Source organism: Montipora capricornis, chromosome 8 (genome assembly GCF_036669925.1).
Source record: "Montipora capricornis isolate CH-2021 chromosome 8, ASM3666992v2, whole genome shotgun sequence".
Taxonomy (NCBI): Eukaryota; Metazoa; Cnidaria; class Anthozoa; order Scleractinia; family Acroporidae; genus Montipora; species Montipora capricornis.
Genome location: NC_090890.1, coordinates 39,465,021 through 39,487,705, shown reverse-complemented (window position 1 = coordinate 39,487,705; position 22,685 = coordinate 39,465,021). Strand labels below are relative to the sequence as shown.

Genomic DNA, 22,685 nt, shown 5'->3' with positions numbered 1-22,685 from the left:
AATGGACAGTCAACCGCTTGTGTTTGGATTTGCACAACTTCGACCCATGACAAATTAAACTCTTATATGAACTTTGACTGGGGGTTTCATGTATGGATGATCATGAACATCGCTATAAAGTACACATAAACCAGAACAGAGCATGTAAAATCATTGTATTTATACTTGACTTTAAGACAGGCCAAATAGCACATCGGAAATTACAGAGGCTTATGTGGTTTGAGCAGCACATCGGACAGACACAAATCCTCAGAAGCAAAATAATAAAAAAAGTGACAACTGTACTAACTCGAATATTTATTCATGTTTCTGAAATTTTCTCCTGTGTAGCGCAAAAAACGCTCTCATATAGGCGAGTTTATTGTTAACAAGTTTGCCTTGTCACGGTCAAATCCAATTTTGAACAAGATGTGACGGAAGCAAGATGGGCGCTTCCAGAATTTGAAATTTTACTAATAGATTCGAAATATGTGGTTTTCAAACAGTCTAGAGACAACAGATCGATGCTGCAATGTACAATTGCTGGTGAACGAACAAAAGCTTGGAGCTTATTGGCCACTTTGAGATGACGCGGGAGACAAAGTGAGAGCCTTGAATTGCATTGTGGGACGGTATTGAGAGACGCATTTTTATCATTGCTTGCGTGGAGCAAGAACTCAAGTTGCAAGAATGTGATAAACCAGGAACTGAGCTTCCTAACCCACCAGAATATTGTACAATGGCAATTTTAAAACGATGGCTCGCATGTCAAGGTACGGTAAACGAAAAGGTCAGTGAGATCGTGGTACATACAACGTTTACTTACTAACAACGTAAGTAAAAAAGATTTAACCTGAAGTCAATTGTTATCGTTCAAAAATACACGAAAGTCTTTTTGCTTTGCAGATTCAACGACTGCATAAACAGTGGCTCGTCCCCAAAACAGTCCCACAATGCAATTCAATAAGACTCTCGACCCTGTCTCCCACGCAACCTCAAAGCGGCCAATGAGAGATGTTTTGTTTTCGTCCACCAACATGGTGGCGGGCGATGACGTAACGTGAAAACCATCTTTATCGTGAAGCCTTAGGTGAGCAAATTCGTAAATAAATGAAATAAATGCAGAACTGTGGCGTTAACAGAGACTCGCTATCTCTAAAGAGGATTACAGAGTTCTATTTTCTCAGTTTCGGGACGGAGAGTGAGACCATTTTATAATAACAATTTACAAAATCCTTATTAACTGGACTGAAAAATACATTGTAAGCTAACCTTCCAATTGTGGTCATAAAAATGCCAGCATTTTTTTCGTTTAGATTCTAAAACAATGACCCTTTTTGTAAATATTACAATAGAATTCGGAAAAATGTCGGTTCCACCATAGTTAATCGAGGGACTGGTTAGGAAACCTTGGAACTTTCAAAAGCGAGAACAATGTTGTTGCAATCGGTGTTGAATTGACCGTGACCCTGCACAATCTTTTGTTTTCGCTTCGCACGGGTTTGCAAATTAGTTGCGCATAATTTAATCGAAGGATTTGATTGGTTATCTTCTCGAAAAAACGTGTGTTTTGTGCAGGGTCAAGGCCAAAAATACGGACAAAAACAGGAAACAAAGGAACTTGTCCACTTTCATAACCACCTCCATGCATTAACTATGGTTCCACACAGTCGTTTTCACGACTGCGTTAGCGAAGATAACGATCACGATGGAGAGAGATTTAGCAACGCGTTTACGTGAAACGGGAAACGCAAAAGAGCAGGCTATTGCTTGTCACAAAAACATGAAAATTCCCTCGTTCTAACTTGTGTCTGTCTTTAAAGGGGCAGTGTCACGCTATTTCAGTCAAACTTAAAAACACTTAAGACACGTCTTTGCATCAAGCAAGACCGAAACATAATAGTGTAGTTTTGTTGCCAATAACAATCGAAGTGGCTGGACTGAAGCTATTCTTTGTTATTTGCATCCATGGATAGACAGGATGGAAATGGATTGAAACTTGAAAAAAATTGGCCAGTTTTTTCAAGTTTTGGAGATGGTGTCCGCAGAAAGGCGACCAAAAATTAAATACGAATAGCTCTTTGTGCTATAAATATATATTTCATATCTTGTCAGTGAGTTTGTCAGGAATTTTGTACGTGTGAGCTTAAAGTACTAATTTGGATTTTTACCCAGTTTTGACCTAAAAACAGCAAATTAAGCATGACAGTGCTCCTTTAAGGGAGTTGCTCGACGTCTGTAGAAAACAGGCAAGAAAAGACCTTAAATCAAACAAATTTCTTTGATTTTTGGTAAAACAAACGTTTGCTACTTGCCGTAAACGAAATGCTAAATCATTCTAATATGAATTATTACGTGCAAAAATCTTTGAAATCCCTCGCTCTACAGGAATGGGTGGAGACAGTACAGCGAAGTCTGCATTTAATCTCACTTTTCGACGAAATCATTTCGTCGAATAATGAGATTGATTTTATATACTATGATAAACACCAATGAAATACCAGGTGAGCTTTCGAGCGAAAACATGAAAATAAGATCACTATTGCTAAGGTTACATGATAAATCGCGCCCTTTGGACAACAAAAAAAATATATTACAGTGAAATGGTGTGGTATTTCATCGATGTTTATATAATAAACAGGGCCCGATTGTTCAAAAGCCGATCAGCGCTAATCCCAGATTAAAAATTAACCAAGGAATTTATTTCTCTACTCCCACATGCTGTTCAACGCTGATATTCGACGGAACTTTACATTAGAAGAAGTCAATCTTGAAAAACAAAAATAGGCAAAAGAAACTTTCACCAACAAAGTGAAAACATGAAACAAAAGTTTACGATAACCCTGGATTAAGTTAATCGCCTTTCGAACAACCGGGCCCAGAACATTACACGACCGCTTGGAGATACGAAATTTCTCTTCTCGTGTTGAAAAATATTTAACTCGTTCGCTGCGCTCGAAGAGAAATTTGGTATATCCAAGCGGCCATGCAATATCCTCTATATCCTGCCTGAAGTACGTGCATTAACAATTTTAGGGGCGTTGAAGCATTAACGACGTCGATGAGCAAGAAAAAGCACAAAACCAAAAAAAAAAGAAACAGACAAACAAACAAGAAAACACAAACTAAAAACAAGAGCCCTGCACGCACTGCAGGTGCGTTCACATCATAGGCATATTTTGCCGTTTTCCTCATGACAACGAAGTGAAATGACAACATTTGAGGTAAAGCATCCGACCATAGAAGTTTCAATTTTCTTTCTAAATATTCACGCCGTTAACACGAATTTTTATTCCTGAACTAATTCCAGAATTTTTAGAATAACGCGAGTCCTACTTTTGATGATTTTAGAAGAAATTCTCCAAAGCGTTGTGGTCTACAATGCCCTCAGAAACTTTAAAAAAGATACTGATGGCATGAACTTCATACGAAATAAAAAATTCTTCGAGGCTTGGCGTTTTTCTAGTTTTGCTTAATCCTGATTTTACTTGCATAGACAGAGCAACTCATAAAAAAAATCTCTACATGGAATACCGTGTTTTCAGTTTTAGAATGCCTAGAATGTTATGTAATAGGTTCCCTGTAACTTATCTTAAGAAAACGGTTTAAATTTAAACTGAATCAACAGATTTTATCCGTGATTTCATTTGTGTTACAAGGATTAAAAAATTAAACATCGCTCTCACATGACGAAATTTTGGCTATGTTGAAAACTTCGGCTACGAAAGAAAGGCAATTTATTTCGGAAGAAAGAAAAAAGGCAGTGTGAGCTGTTTACATGAGCAGTTTTCAAAACAGTAACTACGCGATTGCAACTGCTACGCTTTGCTACGCTTTGCTACGCTTAGTGATTTGTTTAAAAATCTCGCGCCAGTTTATCAACCAATGAGAGGGAAAACCAAAACTGACCAATCGCGACTTGCACGCGCGCGATTTTTCCCGCGCTTTGAGAAGGTTACGGAATTGCAACGAAGTTGGATCGGTTCATTGCGCTGTTTACATCTGCTGTGATTGGTCGAAGTAATTATTTTGGTATTTGTTTTACGACACTCACTTGAAAACCGCCCCAAAAATGATGGATACCATTACATATCAACCACCGGCCATTATACGAACAACAGTGAATGATATTGACTTTTTACAAAAACTATCATGATATTACAATATTTTAGAATTGTGAAAGAGTCTTTCAGTCGGCCCGAATTTCTTGATTTTGTCCGATATATTTAATCTCCTCCCTTCCATCGGTAGTGCTTCTTCGAGGAACGTGACTTAGGCTGGCTTTGATGCAAGGGATTGTTTTTGTGTAACTTTCCAGAAAAGCGGCCCTTGAAGCTCTAAAAAAATAAACGATGACAATTTGTTGAAACACTGGAATATTTAAAAACTACACATCGAAGTGGAGTTGGCCAGTGTACGCGTCTCGGTAAATATCCACCACTAGCCACCGACATATTGGTGAATAGTTGTTGAATATTCCAGTATATACATGTCTAAAACAGTCAGATGAAATAGCACAAAAAGATAATTGTAACTAATTTATTCCTGCAAGGATTACAATATTTTCGGGCGCAAGTCCAACGCGAGTTGCTCGGAGGTGAATAATTGACATTTAGTATAACTACAGGGTGATTATACAAAATCGCGCGCTCTCATTGGCTCGCTATCTCGGATTATCAGCCGATAATCACCTCGACGGACAAAATGGCTGCCAGTAGTCGTTTTCAGGCTCAGTGATTAAAGGTGAATATTCACCTCGACTTCGTCTCGGTGAATATTCACCGATAATCACTTCGCCTTCGGCGAATAATTGTTAATTATCCCGCGAAATCGCGTGGAATATCGCCTGATACTTAGACGACGAGGCCGTAGTCCGAGTTGGCTAAAATCAGGCGATCTTCCGCTAAATTGAGCAGGATAATTGTTTTATTTTCCAACACATTGATGACAAAGCACATTTTCCACGTTTAATGGAAAAAAGCTGGAGAAACTACCCTTTTTCTCCGCGAAACACAAAATTACGTATATCGCAGGATATACGTTGAGTACGCACGACGAATATTGAGCGCGCTATGACCATATTTGGACATTGTCACAATGTGTTGAATAGTAACAAAGGATATTCGGAGTTCGAGTAGCCAATCAAAGCGCGCCTTCAATGCAATCTACTGTTTTATTATATCTCTCAGATAGTACGCGCGCTGTAATTGGCTAAATTAGCGGGCCGTATTCTACAGTACGGCCCGCTGTACAGCCCGCTAAATTTAAAATTTCGACAAAACATCATCTAGCGAGTTTTTCACGTCATTTCTGTTGCATAAACTTGTACCGAAAACTGTTTGAATCTTGCAAGCAACTATTTCAAACTTAACAGCCAAGAAGATTTAGTTTTTGGGATTTTGGCACGGCATTCTTTGTGGCAGTTGAACCTTCCGCTTCACTTTGACTAGTTTCCTTGCCCGCGCGCCGGTTAACCTCAGAGATATAATAAATATCTTACTAACCTCGTTTTCTCGGTCCGTACTGTAAGTTACGGATCCTCGTTTTTCCAGTTGATTTATGGCCCGCGCGCTTCGCGCTTGGGCCATAAATCAACGGGAAAAAACTCGGTCCGTAACTTACAGTACGGACCTCGAACTCGGTTAGTAAGAGGTATTTACTTTATACTAAAAGATAATGTTGCACAGCTTTTAGAGTATTTTCAACTCCGTACCGAAAGTATATTCCCGAGTTCATTCGGGTGAAAATCTCGCGTTCTTTCCTAGCAGCCAATAAGAGGCAACTTGGTCGCATGCTTTTTCCCGCGCTTTGCGCGCCAATTTGCATGAATTTACTTCGCATTATGATAGGCTCATTTGATTTCCAACGTCTGTTGTGATTGGCCATAAACCGTTCTCATTCTGATTCCAATAAATTATCGACAAGGCCTACCTGCTTGGTGTTCCCTTTTTCGTATTCTCTTTGAAAAGGATTTCCATTTGTACACCGCTTTCTCTTATCTTTACTCTTCTTGATTTTTTTTTCCTTGATCATTGAAAAAAATAAATGAAGACGTCAAACATGACCAGTCAAGTTAACATATTCCCTCATAATATGTCAAGTCTGCATGAACAGAACTAACTTTTCCATGGTGTTCTTGATCGAAACACCTTTCCTTTCGACTCGCTCTTCAGGCACCAGACACAATAGAACATCAAAAAATCAAAACGTGTGTAGGGAAATCTTGGGCATCGTTTAACGTGAGGTATATTTTATACTCTGAATAGTGACTTATCCACTGGATAAAGTTATCTGGCCTTTGAACAGCTGGGGCTAGCTGTTTAAAGATGATTTTGATTTCCTTAATAACTAGGGACCCAGAGATAAAAACTTCAGAAATCTGAAATGTCGCGCGAGTGGCTAGTGATCCTGTCTGCGCTGGGGGTGGGCTAACAAATTCAAATAAGGATTATAATACGATAGGAAAGTCTGGTTTCAAGGCAAATCAATTTGAAAAAAAGCTTAATTAAAAGAAACGCTCTGAAAATTACCTACTGTGTTGATCACCTATAAACACATTACCTTTCCTCTGTCGTAATCATCGTCCCATGAGTCTCTTCTTTGTCGTTTGTGACTTGATTCCCCAACAGTGCTGTCCACAATGCTTTTCCCTCCTTCCCAGGATGTTACTGAAAAGATCAAGTTAAAACACAAAATGGATACTTAGCAGAAGGCAAAAAAGCAAAACTGCCACGTAAACATTATTTAAAAATATGAATGCAGAAAAGTTTGCGATGACACTGAAAGCATGGACGCATGCCCCTTTTAATTACTTTAGCAACTTGTGAGGACGATCATTAGAAAAAATAGACTTAACTGATTAGAGTGTAATGTGAAGTGCTAGTTTTTTACCCCAAGTGAACCAAGTGAGCGTTAGCCCTATTTATGGAAATGGGCCCACATAAGGACAGAGAAAAACTCTGACCACAGTGGGAATTGAACCCACGACCTTCGGGTCAGATCACCGCTGCTCTACCGACTGAGCTACAAGGTCAGACGGGAGCAGGCCGTGGGAAACTGGCGATGTTAAAGTCACGGCAATGAACATGTACAAGTACAAGGAAGGATTACGTTTTTGCAAACGTTGGCCTTATGGCACTTATATTTGAACAGACTTAACTGATTATAGTGTAATGTGAAGTGCTAGTTTTCTACCCCATATGAACCATGTAAGCGTTAGCGTTAGAAAAACGAGGAGGGAAGACAAATTGTGTTTCATGGATTTGAGATATTACTTTCGAGAAAGAAAATATTCTGAGCTTAGTTACACTTTATATAAACGGACTTGACGATTCCCCCACCTGAGCTGCCGTATCCATGGAGACCTTTGCCAGCACTGAGCAGTTGGACAACCGTTGAAGAGTCACGGGATCCATCCCATGTTGCTCTCCGTGAGCCACGGCTTTTCTTTGGATCATTTTCATCATGGATAACTGGAACTGAAGTATGACCAAAACAAACTCGATTGCATTGACGTCTAATTACTCATGCAGCTCTCTGCAGACCGGGACGCGTTGACGAGAAAGACATTGGACATCTCGTGACAATTACGCGATGTACATAGATTAGAATGTCACTAACGAAATATTCCCATACATCGTATTCAAGTATTTCGTATAGCGTTGATCAACAGTGTTAAGTCAAAGCACCCATGCCGAATAGCGCTGCTCTACAAGTGCTCAAGTCTAACACCCATTTTAAACCGGTTAGCTTTCAATTTTGGTGATGGGTATCCATTTTTTCTCATGAAAATTTGCTCACCACGTTGTTCAGTTCCATAGTAGTGAATCCGTTTTGCACCAACTTCGACGGTGGTTGCAATAATCTTTTCCGTAAATGTTGGGGCATTTCATTTCCAAATCGAGGCATGTATATAAAATTGTCAAGACCTTTGATCGCGTGCAGTCTGGTTACTAAGCAACAGAAACCTTCTTAAATTCAGTTATCTTTTTAGGTGATCGTTCCAATGTTTGGGATAACCTTTTTAAGAATCCATAACCCATTTTTTTCATTTTCATCCTCATATCATGTAAGGCAAGTATGCATAAACAACGCAAATTACACAAATCGGGAGTCCTTATGTTGTGAACGTTCAAATGGCTTGGTTCTACTCGATTTCACAAAGGAATCGTGAAGTAGATTCAGGATTACACTATGATTTTCGACATGAACAAAATAGACGATTTTCCCTCGATTTTTTTCTCAATCTACGTCGCAAACCCGCAATCTAACCACCCCCTCCCCCCCCCCTCCTCCCCCACCTCAAATCGGTCCTTGATCAGCCGTAGGTAAGAACTGGAAGACTACATAACTTTGGCAAAAATTCGCGAAGTCTTGATCTTTGCTTAAATCTTTTACTGAGGGTTTTTGGCGAAACGTAGAAATATGTCAATGGCACTTCAAGGCAATGTAAGTTAGTCCAATATATATTAAGAGATGATTAATCTTCGGCTCCTCTAATACAATTTGGACATAGTATTAATATCATGGGGAAAGAGACATTTTATCACCAATGAACTTTTCAAGATTTCTTACCTCTGGATTCACTGGAAGAACCTCGTGAATCACTAGGAGCGGATTTCCTTCTGTCCGTTTTGTAACTAGAGCGGATTTGTTCACTACTTGAGCTAGAACTGCTCTCGTACGTTACCAGACATGGTTTCTTTCTAGAAACTGCTCCATCACCTTCTTCCTCATCGCAAGCTTTGTGTTTTCTCTTGTGTTTTCCGCTTTTGAACTTCTCTCCTTGGACATTTTCTTGTTCGTCAGTGTTCCTTGTCTGTTTAGATCGATATTTATCTTTCTTTCGTTTCCGCTTCTTTCTCTCAGTTTCGCTGTCGTCGGACTCCCAAAGTCTCTCGTATTTTTTCTTGCTCTTTTCCTTTTCCTTCTTCTTTTTCTTTTCCTTTTTGTGTTTCTTCTTTTTCTTCGTACTTCCGATTTCTTCGCCATTCTCTCTCTTTTCTTCTCGGTCTTTCTTTGCGTCAACGTCGCCTCTCTCATCCCCAGTCCTTTTCGAGACTTGCCATCCAGCATACTGTCGCTCTGGGAGCCTGGGTCCAGGTGTAAGCGCTGTCTTATCAGTCACTGTCCATTCACCTGTTTTACCCATGATGCTCGAGGTACTGCTAGCATCTGACATGGCGGACGAAGGTGATTGCTGCCGCGGTAATAACGCAGGCGGGGGAGGGGACATTGGGCCAAACTGTGGCTCTGCAGTCGTCTTTGCTGTAACTTTCCAAGGGGTGGTGGCCCTCGCTGAAAGAGGTTGCACAATGACTTAGTGCAGCTAGTATATAAGCTAGAAACGCTGCCTACATGTAGTAAAGAAAGTACGTCTAAAGTGGGATTCTGTGCCAAAAAGCTTTGGGGAAAACGTTTTATTGCGGGAGGTAAAAGGCTTAAAAATTCTTATGCCACGTCTTCATGGAATCAAGTTAACAGCACACTAAGGGTGTGTTCGATTGACCGTATTCCGGAATAGGAATACATGGAATAGAAGTTAGAAATCCTTCGTTTTTACGGAGATTCACATGAAAATTGTCAAACACTTGCTAAAATGCTATTTTCAACATATCTTTATCATCCTTGTTGCTTCAAAACGCCAGACCTACCGTTTTAAATCATCACTTCACGTATTCTTATTCCGGAATAGGGTCAATCGAACGCGCCTTAAGGGTGCGTTCGATTGACCGTATTCCGGAATAGGAATACATCCAATACAAGTTAAAAATCCTTCGTTTTTACGGAGATTCACATTAAAATTGTCAAACACCTGCTAAAATGCTATTTTAAACATATTTTTACTATCCTTGCTGCTTCGAAACGCGCCAAGCATACCGTTTTAATCATCACTCCACATATTCTTATTCCGGAATAGAGGTTTTGCACGGCAGCCATATTGCATGGCATGAACAACGAAAATGTTTTGCATTAGAAAGAACATTTGTTCCCATAGGAAAAAGAATCTATTGTTCCCGCCATGCAACATGGCTGCCGTGCAAAACCTCTATAGGATCAATCGAACGCGCCCTAAGTAGAAAAATACCAAACAAACAAACGAAAGAGAAAAATGTGTGGGAAAAAACATCGATGCGACGAAACTCCTTACTTGTTGTTCCAAAATTCACCTAGTTTGATGACCGCTTAAGCTTCATATAAACCAAAACAGGTGTCTTGTTAACCCTAAAGCCTGGTTTTCCCTAGCGACGCAAGCGCATGCGCAAGCTTAAGTAGCTCATGCTAAGTGGAAACGAACGTCGACGTAAGCATCAAAATCAACCACGGCCTCCGCCTCCGCTAGACACAATCGATTGCATGTCGTGGGAAAAGGTCAATGGACATTTGTTCTCACAGAACATCACGCGGAGAGACTTTGTTTCTTTGGCTACTGCACACATATGAAGTCAAAATATCATATGGCCCGTACGGCCCCGCGCGCGCTTTCATTGCAAAACTATTGGGAAAATCCCCGTATGAGGGCCGTACGCATTAGCGCGAGCAGGGCCGGAAAAAGCCGTACGGCCCTACTAGGAACACGCACTGCTCCGTGGGATGCAATTTTGGGGATTTTGTCGCTTTTAAATATCCAAGTAATTTACAGCCAGAAAAGCAACTGCAAACAGCATATTAGATAAATTTTCTGTGCAGATTTTTGCGTTTTCCTAACTTCATCTTCTGAGTGCTCATAAATAGTGTAAAGAGCCCCTATGATAAAATGCTTATTGACTGAGTTTAGGTCGGGCCGGACAGGAAAATATTTGGCCCTCGGTCATGGCGCACGGACCTCGCTGCGTTCGGTCCGTACGCCATGACCTCGGGCTAAATATTTTCCCGTCCGTGCCTCCCTCCCACTCAGTCAATAAGTACATATTCTTTTATTTTTAATCCAGTCTTTTATACGTGTTTTTGTTTGCAATATATCGTGTTTGTGAATACAATTAACTGGTTATAGTGTGAGTCAATTAAGAAATCAAGAATCAAGAACATGACAAGCAACTTACTCGCAGCCACCGGTGTTCCTTTTCCTTGAGCAACCGGTCTGGGTATAAAGAGAGGTGGAGGACGAGGCTTCTTAGGAGGCGAATCAGCTTTCTCTTTCTCTTCTTTTTTCAGCGGAACGCTCTCAGCCAAGGGCTCTTTAAGTTTCTGCACTTGACACACATCGTCTTCCTTTGCGGATGTCTGTGCGGACTCTGATCCAGGCCCCGTCCCAAGATTCTTTTCCGAGGAAGTGATTGGGGACTTGGGATCAGCCTGGCTGGCATTTTCTGTCGATGCCTTCGCCAACTCATCGTCTACTTTTCCCTTAATGTCCTTTTCTCCAGGCTCTCTTTCTTCAGCCTTAGTTTTGTCGACATCTGTTTTAGTCTTGTTGAGATCTGTTTTACTGGTAACTCCTTTGCTTTTCAAAGGAATTGTGAATGAAAACTTTGATCTCTGGGAAGGTGATACTAAGGGTACAGTCGGCGTTTGCTTTGCCGTCGACGAGGTGGATGGCTTCGTCACTGTGGAAGTCGTAGACGGAGTGCGGCGGAAATAAATTCCAGGTTTGACGGGAGTCCCAACGTCTAAAAATAAATTTACCACAATTGCTTTTAATTTCGCAATCTGATTGGCTAATTTGCAGTTGTCGATAAGAGTCTAGACAACGCTGTACGCGTCATGCTCGCGTCAATTTGTCACGCAATGTAATAGCCAATCAGGAACGCCCATTTTGGGAAATAAACCAATCATATTGCGACAAAGTTATAGACAACGCTTGCTCTTTCTTCGTGTCATGATTTTGGTCACGCTCTGAAATAAAAACTTTCTTTGGCGCTGAATATTGTGGTAAAAAAAAAACAAATCGAAAGTGGTTGAGCGTTGTCTTTACTCTTATCGACAACGATATTCGTCATCACAGTTGTCAAAATTTGTTGTGGACTCACGAGGTGCACAACATTTTGACCACTGTGATGGCGAATATCGTTGTCGATAAGAGTACAGACAACACTCAACCACTTTCGATTTGTTAAATAGACCACTTTCATAAATGGCAAACACTTTTACATTTTTTGGCATTTCTGTTTAATTGGACCTACTGTCCTCATTTTGAAATGAATATTCTTTTCAAATTTGCTCGCCGTAGCGAGGCTACAATGTAGAAAGGCTTATTAGCATTAAAACAAAAGATTATATTTGGCCGCCATTATGAAAGAGGTCTAAAAGCTTCATGAAGCTAAACCGAAAAATCAAGATAAATGGGGTCATACTGGCCCAGGAATCTCCAACCTATCTTTAACTTGATCAGTCAGACACCAAGTATTAAAAAATTACAAAACCGATGATCAGAATGTTCTTATATAAACCAAATTACCAAAAGAAAGAAGAAAAAGTTAGCCCTCTTTTCTATCGTGTTCAAGATTCGAGTGCTGGATTTCTTTTCTATATCTACAACGTTAATATCAGTGTTGCCTTGGTTCAAAACAATGCGTTTGTACAAAGACAACAGGGCCAATAATACAAGATAAAATGAGACTCCTCTTATCTACTGTAATGCATGACTCTAACACGACAGAAACTGTGCCGTTCGAGTCTTCCATGAAAGGCAACTAACACTAAAAAAAATTGATAGTCTAGTTTACAAGAAGTGTTACGATTAGCAAATATCTGCAACAATCCAAGATGGTCCGCTGTAGCAAGGAACAAAGACATGCCGTCATTATAAGGATGATATTTCTTCAGAATTTGTTTCACTTTTGAAGGGTCTTCTTTTCTTATGAAGAAAATGTCAATGACAGTCTATAAACTTGGTGTTGCATACAAAGAATACGACAGAAATCGAAGGCGATCGACAGATTGGTGCGATCATGACATACAGATGGACGATGCCCAATAATTTCGGCGATGTCTTGACAGGAAAAAATGTTATACGCGCGCATTTAAAGTATTTTAGACCCAAGAAAAGCTGAAACCCCTGCTCTAATAGAAGATGCGTCCTATGTGAAGTCTCGTTTTGAATAAGAGATAAACGATAGAATTTGTACCTTGAGCTAAACTGATCTGCAAAATGTACACATTAATATATCTTTGGCAAATTGTTCGAGATTTTCAATTAATGAGCATTTACAGTATCTCACCATTCTCTTTGATGACTTTTGGTACATGCGAGGGAGTTACAGGGTTCTTTGGCAGTGATGGGGTTTTTGGAGAATCCATTGAAAGCGACTGTGAAAAAACAAAAACAAGAAAAGGGTTAGTTCTGGAGGACACGGAGATGTTATTAAAAAAAAGACTCGAGTAGAAAGTCCCATTACATATAAAAGTTCCTTCATTGAAGATATTGGAGAGATTTATTGGGCGTTTTTTTACAAAAAATTTCCGGAAATTTCGGTGGAAATTTCCATCGGGTGAAAAACGTGTTCCATTTAACTCAGGTCCATTTGCCGCCCAGTGATTGCGATTTTACGCGCCAAAATGTTAAAATGAGGCCGTGAATAGCCTGGAAGCGGTAAGACCTTTCAAAAGTTGTAAATGGAAGACACATTTCCATCGGAAAGTTTCCAACGGGAAAACAGGACTACCTTTTCAGAAGTTCCGTTTATTCCGGAAATTTTCCAGTGGAACAAACCAAAAACGTGTGTTCCATTTACATCCCAACCGGAATTTCCGGAATTTCTTGGTAAATGGAAAACGCCGAGTATTACGCTTACGTGAAATTAACGCGAACGGAAAAGTGACCACGTGACCATGATTTTCCCGCCATTTTTTTGCGTTTGCCCGTTGCCGTTTGCCGTATCTACACGAGAGAATGCATTTTCGCGCTTTCCTAATACGCGGAATTTTCTTCTTGTTTTTCTTCTACATGTAAGACGTTGCTTGTGGTAAAAAAAGAACTCCAAAACAATTTTTCGGTAAGCCAAACAAGGAAAAATTACTTGAGGTAGATCTTTCATAACTGACTCCTTATCCCAATTTTCTTCATGAACTCATGTTGACTCTCTGTTGACTCACAAAACAGCTTTATTGAAACTCGCAAAATTTGACGGGTAAGTATTTCCATTTTATATAGCGTCTTTTTCTACAAAAAACGTTTAAAAAGACTCCGAGTTTTTGTTTTTGTTTCTTGTTAACTTAATACTCGAGATTAACGGAGTTAATTCCGAGTTACCGTGGGTCACGCGAAGCTAACGTCACAAGCTTCACTCCATTTAACGGGAAACGTGAAACGCCAAGCCGACGTTTGCCATTTCACGTAAATGTGATGGTCAATCTCACTATTAATACATTGCAGGCCCACGAAAAGGAGAAAAAAGCTAAAAACTTGAATTCTTTTAATGGCGCATTGTCAAGAAAGAGTAATTTTAATTTTGTAGTTTAAAACTGCTATACACGACAAAACAATAATGTCGAGAGCACTAACGTGTTTTTTTGTAAGGACATTATAACATTATTAAAATGTACCTGTGACTCTTGTTTTGAAGAAGCATGTTTGGTATAAAACAACAAATATGCTTGTTGGGAAAGAACAGATTTCAAAGCAACTTGGCGGACCTATGATTAAAAAATAATAATAATGAAGTATGTTCAATCATCCCAGAACAAACAGCAACAATACCAATGGCTCTAATCTTTACACGAGTCATCTAAAGAAACTTTTCACCCAGGGACCGGTTGCTCGAAGCCTGGTTAGCGCTAATCGACGGTTAAGAGGTATCAAAACCTATAGGTTGCCATGGTATTTAACGCTGGTTAGCGCTAACCATGCTTTGAGCAACCCGAGCCAGATTACTAAAAAGTGGGTTGTGCAGGTGCAAAAAAACATAACCGACTTGTCAATTCCTTGGGAAAACGGGATTTAAGTAAATTTTTCTGAGAATGTCAGGAAAAAGAGTCCAAGATGGAAAGAAAGGTATAGAACAATAAGGGTGCTGGAAAATAAGATCAAGGAAAAAATAGTTCACTATCCATCAAAGCAAAAATTTTACGATTTTCATTCAGAAAAGTGGCATTTTTAAACATCAGGCCCCAGTTGTTCAAACGATGGATAGCGCTATCGGCCGGATAAATCACTAACCAGTGGATAAGTAATAGCGAAATCATCCGATTTATCCGGCAGATAGCGTTATCCACCTTTTGAACAACTGAGGCCAGAATTCTTATAATTTAAAGAGAAAAATGTTGATGAAGCATAAAGTCTTCACTTACCATGGAATCATTCATTTGGTACCAAACGCCATTAGATGCTCTTACGTAGCAATAGTAATGACCAGAGTTGGAGGAGTAGCCAGAGTGCACAAGCACAGCATACAGACGATACTTAATAGGTGGACCCTGACAAGTAAAATGAGTGAGAAAGGAGAGAGAGAGAGGGAGAAAAAAAGAAACTCTTACAACATTCTTATCGTGAATGAAAAAAAAAGTGAAAAAAATGCTTCATTTCTCTTTGCAGACTTTGCAGCTTTTGAAGTCCATGTACATGTAGGTGCATTGACCCCTAGGAGTGAGACTTTTACTTTGCCCAATGCCAGACGATTTTACTCGTCAATGGAGGGCAGTTTCAAAGGTCAATGGGTTAAGTCTGATAAGACCATGTAACTCATTCAGTATCATTCAGGGTGGGATGCCAGCCCTCCCCTCCCCTCCCCCAACAGCAAATTGTCAGTACTCATTTTTACTCTTCGAGAGGTTAGTCTATACCACACACTGCATAGTGCTTTCCCCACATTCTGATTGGCTAGCTTGGAGGTGAATAGCAAGTACTATTCACCTCTGAGCAAACAGAGAAAAACAAAACAGCTTCCTATTTCGCTTCGGATTTTATCAATAAACAAGCTCCCCAGTGCTTTGAACAAGGAGCACATCACGATAACCTGACCTGGACTCTACCCAGAGTCACACAGGTTAACCATTAGGGCACAGCACCTCTCACGCTGAAGATAATTTATAATGTCCATCAGTTGTACTTGAGTCATGTTTATCACTTACTTACCAGTAAATGTATAGAGCAAATATCATTATTCACGAAACAGAAATAGGAGAGAAACACACCTCTGTTACTGCATTTACATACCTTTGAGGTCATATATGGCCTGAGGTCCAGGTATTCAGCGTATTCAACTTGCTTTGATATTTTGCCTCCAAACATTTGATTGTAATCAAACCTAAGACAATTTGGCGAAAAAACAACACAAGTAATATTAACCTACTGACTCCTGGGAGTGAGATTTTACTCTGTCTGATACCAGACAATTTTACTCGTCAACTGGGCGTTGTCCTAAGGTGCCTGATGGGTCAATGATTTAAAATAACTGGTTACAACAATATTGTTTGACAAAGTAAACAAAGCTATTGAAAAAAAATGTTGTAAACAAATACATGTAGTATTGTTTGCGGTAAGACTTGCAATTTCAATTGAGGGAGGCATATGAAATGCAGAAAACGCCCGCATATAAGAACAAGTGGATTAAGAACATCAAGCGGAAATTTGGCTAATAAAGCACCATATAAATAAAAACAAATTCAGCCTGATAAATAAAACATGTTCTTAATACAAAGGGAAAGGGTATTAGGATAAGGGTGGAGGGTTGTGTTTGTTTGGAGATAAAAAAAGATATATATTAGCTCCCTCAGTGCTCAGTCCAAATTTGTCTTAGGTCTTAGGTCTTGTCCGTTTCGTAAATCTGTCTAATGCCAGATGATTTTACTCATCAATGGTAGGAGTCAAGGGGTTAAAATCACGATTTCTTTCGATCTGTACCTTTTAAGTTGCAATGTTAAGATGTTTGGTGCTCTGTGTATTAGGAACTGTTTGTGTGCTGGAACCTTCCTTTTACATCTGCAAAATAAATGTCAAAAAAGAAAACCCTGTAAGACAGTTTTTTTCTCTCCATACATCAACCGCAATGTCGCAACAGACAAAAGTATGAGGATGATGAATCCAGGAAATTATTACAGAACTTGATAAGATGTGTAAGCTGCATTATGAAAGTAGTGTGGACAAATGGTTTGAGTGCTGGATTTGCAGGAAGATGCCAATGTCTATTGTTATGTTTATCAGCACTGTATAATTTATTTTTAGGAATAAACTTGTAATGTTTACAATATGGTTAAGTATAACAAGTCCAAATCAGCTTCTGTTACCAATTTTTAAATGAGGTTAAATGCAGTTTAACTTTAATAGTTAACAACTAGGAGCAGCTGCAGTCAATTGTTGTCAGTGGTTTTGTTATATTTGCACATGCATTGCATTCCTCATGCTCAGCGTTGTACAGCTTATTCATTGGTGTGGCAGGAAGAAGGAGCATTTTGTGAAGAGCGTTAAGCAGTTTTTTCCCTCCCTCCCGCCCTACTTTTCCACTGTTTATCAGTGTAACGGGTTCCTGTCTTCTTGAGGGCGTGGGGGCTCATAGCTGGTTTGTCAGGTTTTGCCAGCCATTGGTGCAGTCTCCATCTTGGATGTGGTTGCCAATAGTGGAAGCTCCAAGATGTCTCAGGCATCCAACCACCACTTAGCAATGCACTTGTTAACTTGCTTTTAACCACATAAAGTAGGTACAGTAGGTACAACGTAGGTTGGTGGGCAAGTAGGCACACACACATACTTCGACTTTGAATCACACTCTGCCCTCAAACAGGGTTCTGAATTCATCTCCACCACACTCTTGTCACTTGGGGTTTTTATTATTTCTCGTATTACTTAATTTATTACTCTAATTATTATTAGTTATTGCTTTGGCTTTACTTTGCATTCCTTCTCCAAGTAATTGATCCAAAAATCTCATGCCACCGGTTCAACCATCATATTTCCACTTAATCCAACATACAGGTTAAGAGAATAAAGAAAATGATCAATTCTGGTTAAATGTCATGATTTGTAATTAGATTCTCCTTACAAGTATCCAAAGCAAATGTACTAAGAACTGTTAAGAGAATACATATTTTGAATTGGAATCCTAAATGCTAATACATAGAACAGAGTGACTCAAAGTTAACCTTGGACACATGTACAGGTTTTCACCATCCAACAATTCCAGTTTGATTGAACGTTGAAGGGCTTTCTCAACAGATGGTACGTGCTGTAAACAACAAAACTCAACTTATGTAGTCAAAATAACAACACAAAGAAATATTCATCTGAAGACACTTAGTTACAGTCTAATAATTTATTTACGTTTTTGTGTAGCTACATGTACCAGGTAGGATCTTTAAGAATAATAAAATTTAATTACAGTGTATGTTTTCTTATTCGCCAGGTGGAAAATTTGGTCACCAAGAAGAGTTCATAAAGTCTTTGCTTTGCAAGCAAGTGCCAAGACATGAAGGTTTACAAGATTGTTTCTATGCAGTGCATGTATGAAAAATTAAAGGCCAGATTCAATTACAGTGTATGGATGACAACTGCTGAAGAGGTAAATTTAAATTAACAGGGTTCAGAATTTAAGTTTTTTAACTTGGACTATGCAGGAAACTCTTTGAGCACTGTTTGAAACATTGGACTGCAGGTTGAATGTCAGATGCCTGCTGGCAAACAGCCTAAAAATTCTAATCACCAATGCTCAATTTTCTGTAGCATTGACGTGATTATGACACAAAAAATTACATGTAAGATTCTCTTAAGCTGTGGTCAAATGGTGCCAATAAGAGTACAAGAGATTGTTTTGCACCTTACTATCATGTGCAATCATTCACATGGACATAAAATTATATAGACAAACGGGTTTATAGATAAATGTAGTGTATTAATAAATAGTATTTCTTGTTTTTAACTTTTTAACTTTTACAAAAAATGCCTGACAGTGCCTGGTAAAACTTTCACTGGAGTAAGATTATGCAAGGGTAAGAGGTTTTTCAGCACTGAACAGCAACTACAAATGGGTAACTTTTGTGCATACTATAACGCAAATGGTTTATCATAGATTTTAAGGAATTTTTTTTTTGCTGTGAGAGTACCAACACTCAAAGCAATACATAAATTTGCTAGATTTGAGTATATAAAAAGGGAAACCTCTTACCCCTTGTTAAAGATCTTTGACATAAAAATGGCTATGCTTCAGGTCTTGGTAAAGGAAAATGAGGTGTCTGCGAAACATGAAATTGTCATGCTGCTATTTTTTGGAAAGGGCCAAACTATATGTCATATTAAAGCTAACAGATTGAATTATTTGAATAAAGCTTTAGTTTCTTGGTATCTAATAATTATTGCCTTTTAGTTTTGAGGCCTCCAACTCAGAACGACCGAGTCTGCAGTGCTGCAGAAGCTCCTGCCCCTTGACTTTAATGTGAAAATAAGTTTTGTTGCATCTTAGTCACAGATGAATGCACCAATACCATGTGAGGAATTTTTGATATGTGAAGAATTGAAGGAAATATCACGCACCAAAGTTCAAACTTTCATCTCATGTACTTAATTTGGGCAGAAAAAGTGAGATAAAATTAGTCTCCAAAAACAAACTCGTTACACGTACATGGTATTTGGGGTAGTACAATCACCTATTAGAACTGAAAATTTGGAAGCAATATCTTAAAACCCATCGACAGGAGGACCGAGAAGTTGTAATTTTGGCATCAAAATAAACCTCTAGAAAATTGAGCTTGAAGATTTCATGTGCAGTTCACAGTCTGCTGAATAGCTCCACCCTCTACTTGAAAGCCAATTATGCTGAACCAATTGGCATTCAGGTACATACTAAGGTAGCAGACCACGCATGAAGGCTGTCAATTGACACCCAATCCTTTCACATGTGATTGACGTGATACCTCAGTCATGTTTTTGTGCGCAGATTATGGCAGGAAACAAAGAAAAGTACTTTTAGCTGTCTTAAAATTAATTTTTCAGAATTTTTTTTCGGGAATATATACTTTGCAACCCACCAATTCAAGATTTGCAGAAACAGAAAAAATTTAGCGAGATGCTTAAATTTACCTTTACCGAGACCTTAAGCACCCTTTAAATTCAGCAACGTTAATCACACCTTGACATCCAACATGATATCCATGAGGGGATCAAATGTGTTTGAGTTATTTCTGCACTTCAAACACTGAACTAACAACGAACGAAACAGATTCAATTAATTAAAACAAATGAACAAAAAAACCCTTGAGCTTATAAATACTTGTAACTTGTTTATAACAAAGAATATACACAGAAAATCATGAGCCAAGAGGAAACAAGTACCACAGGTCAGACAAGGACTGAAAATTCCAGGGTAAAAACGAGATTATTGAAAGTAAATTCCTACCTTGACTTCTGTAATATCCTCCAAAAACCTGATGCACCATTGTAGTCTGTTTTGACATTCTATCAAGCCTGCAATGTAACAACAAGAGTGAAAACTGTGAGTTAGGCCTGGGATGTTTGTAGAGCTTATGAAATACACTGCATTGTAGCTGATGATAATACTATGGACATAAATGTGGATCACAATATTTTGAAGTGTGGTTTTCCACTGGCTGAGGAACAAAAGAAGCGGAAAATGTTTTTCTCACACACGGCTGGGAGTCTGGGTACAGGTGTGCGGGGAATTTCAGGTCATGTGGCTCGTGTAAAGTTTCAGTTTTTGTTTTGCCATCCGCCACTGCCTGACATGCCCCACCCACCCATCCGTGAAGTACCTGTAGAATGTGTTCAGTTGAGGTGAACTTATTCTCTAGCCACTTTTTTGTGTCATAGTAAGACAATTATGTTCTTATGTGTGGTTCGGCTTGGCATGGCTGCCAGCAGTGTGTGAGAATGCTATTTGCTGTACCTGTGGCTGTGCAATCAGTTCATCAGGAGTAAGAAACTTCTGACATTTTCACAACTAGTTTGCATATTATGCTGTCCAATTTGGAAATAACTGAATGAGAAAATTCGCCACCTATTAATAATATTATTAAAGCATCCAAAACAGATGAACATGACAAATATTTGACATTCAAATCAGTCATATAATTATATGTACATGCAGCATCATGTGTGAACCTTCAAATTGGAGAAAACAGCAGTTTACTTTTTTACTTTAGTTAGGCTACACTGAAAGGAAAGAAGTCGAAACAAGGATGTGAGATCCGGGGATCAAACTCAGGACCTTATGCACCAAGGTCGCGCACTAACCGACTGCGCAACCCTTGCTCCTTGTAGTGATAATAGCTTCAACAAATAACAAGCCTTGCTCCTTGTAGTGATAATAGCTTCAACCTGATTGGCCAATACTTGGTTCTTTTATTTATCTTGACATTTGATTGGTCGCTGGAAACTATCCAGATTTTTCTCAAATTGGATGGTTTGTTCAAAGCTGAGGTAAACTATCCAATTTATTTTAACTTTGGACAGTTGGCAAAAATTAATAAAAAATAGATCTGTTGGCAATATTGGATTTTCATGCAGCTATATTATAATAATGAAACACACAAAATGTCAGCAATGTTATCAAAAATAATGTTTAACTCACTTGTCTGTGTAGCCTTCAGCTGCCAGACAGCTTTTCTGCATTCCATCAATCACATATCTTAAGAATTCATGAGCATCTTCTTGATGACCAAATCGTAAATGCTTTGCAATAACTACAGGAGAAAGATCATCATTAGAGAGTTTCATCATGTTTTAAACACTACCAGCTTTGACTTTGCCGATTTCATGTCTAGCTGTATCATGATGGTACTGGCTTGTACCCTGAATGAACTGAAGAGCAGCCAATCACCAAGGTGGAAGAAAGCTCCCTCAAATTACACAAGTGATTTTTCAACCTGATTTTTGGGTAAGACAAGGGTAAGCAAAAAATTTAGAACTCTGCTTGTCCAATGGACAAGTGAGGTTCTGGTTTTACTTGTCCAAACTTCAAGTCTAGTTGTCCTTGGATGTAGAGTTAAATCCAAGCTTTAATGTATGACAATGGATATGAAGCACATAACTGCTACTTTGGAACACAGATAACATCTACACAGCATTAAAAAGGTCAGTGTACTTCCAAGATTCCTGGAACTTTCGAACTCAAACCATTGTACTGTTAGATTGCTTTTTCTTCTCATTCTCCTTCGTGTTTTCTACTGAAGGTTTTGCTTTTCTCTTTAGCTGCTTTACCAGTACACCAACATAGCGTTTTATGCTTCGCTGATCCGCCATCATTGTGTATGTGCTGACAGCAACAAAGAGTGTCTATTAATAGGTGCACAAATCGACCCCCACAAATGAGTCTTAGGCCCCTTTCAGTAGGCAATGAAATAAAATGACAGATAAATCGTAAGTGCTCAACTTAATTCATTTCCAACTTCTAAGTTACTTTTGCGAAAAGCAATCTGTTTTACACTTGCAAAAACTTAACTGTATGCTAATTTTGCCACTTAAACGTTTAGACATCTTATTTTTTAAAATTATTTTCTGAAGATTCACTTGTGCAAAGGAAAAGGATTGCCAACCCACTTGTCTATTGGCTAAAATCACTTGTCTGAAGCAAGTGGACACCGTTTTTGTCGCACCCTGAAGACTTGTCGAAATAAACAGTCTACTACTAATTTACTACTCACATTTAAGCTTCTGAATGATTGCCATGGGCTTGATTGCTTCTCCTTGATGATGACCAAAACCTCGGAAAACGTGTTTCTGCAACTCACAGAGCATACAGAAACCAACTGAGCGACCTGAAATAAGGCAGAATAGTGATACTTTTGTTTTATCAACTTTCCTTTAGTACAATAACTAATTTTCA

At 39.0% G+C, this 22,685-nt stretch overlaps 1 protein-coding gene across 1 annotated transcript in view; it reads right to left on the bottom strand.

Moving 5' to 3' along the window:
• Positions 1-4,059: 4,059 nt before the first annotated feature.
• LOC138014587 (ubiquitin carboxyl-terminal hydrolase 36-like) overlaps positions 4,060-22,685 on the bottom strand; it is a 23,006-nt gene continuing 4,380 nt past the window's right edge. Inside the window, exons 2-17 of the mRNA XM_068861707.1 lie at positions 22,504-22,617; positions 21,432-21,543; positions 20,241-20,308; positions 19,974-20,044; positions 17,995-18,077; positions 16,760-16,837; positions 16,073-16,163; positions 15,208-15,333; positions 14,464-14,553; positions 13,140-13,227; positions 11,022-11,588; positions 8,554-9,276; positions 7,320-7,457; positions 6,541-6,647; positions 5,911-6,003; positions 4,060-4,316 (exon numbers count right to left, since the gene is read on the bottom strand). Coding sequence (XP_068717808.1) covers positions 4,206-4,316; positions 5,911-6,003; positions 6,541-6,647; positions 7,320-7,457; positions 8,554-9,276; positions 11,022-11,588; positions 13,140-13,227; positions 14,464-14,553; positions 15,208-15,333; positions 16,073-16,163; positions 16,760-16,837; positions 17,995-18,077; positions 19,974-20,044; positions 20,241-20,308; positions 21,432-21,543; positions 22,504-22,617 — 2,660 coding nt within the window. The 3' untranslated portion in view covers positions 4,060-4,205. The remainder of the gene's footprint in view (positions 4,317-5,910; positions 6,004-6,540; positions 6,648-7,319; positions 7,458-8,553; positions 9,277-11,021; positions 11,589-13,139; positions 13,228-14,463; positions 14,554-15,207; positions 15,334-16,072; positions 16,164-16,759; positions 16,838-17,994; positions 18,078-19,973; positions 20,045-20,240; positions 20,309-21,431; positions 21,544-22,503; positions 22,618-22,685) is intronic.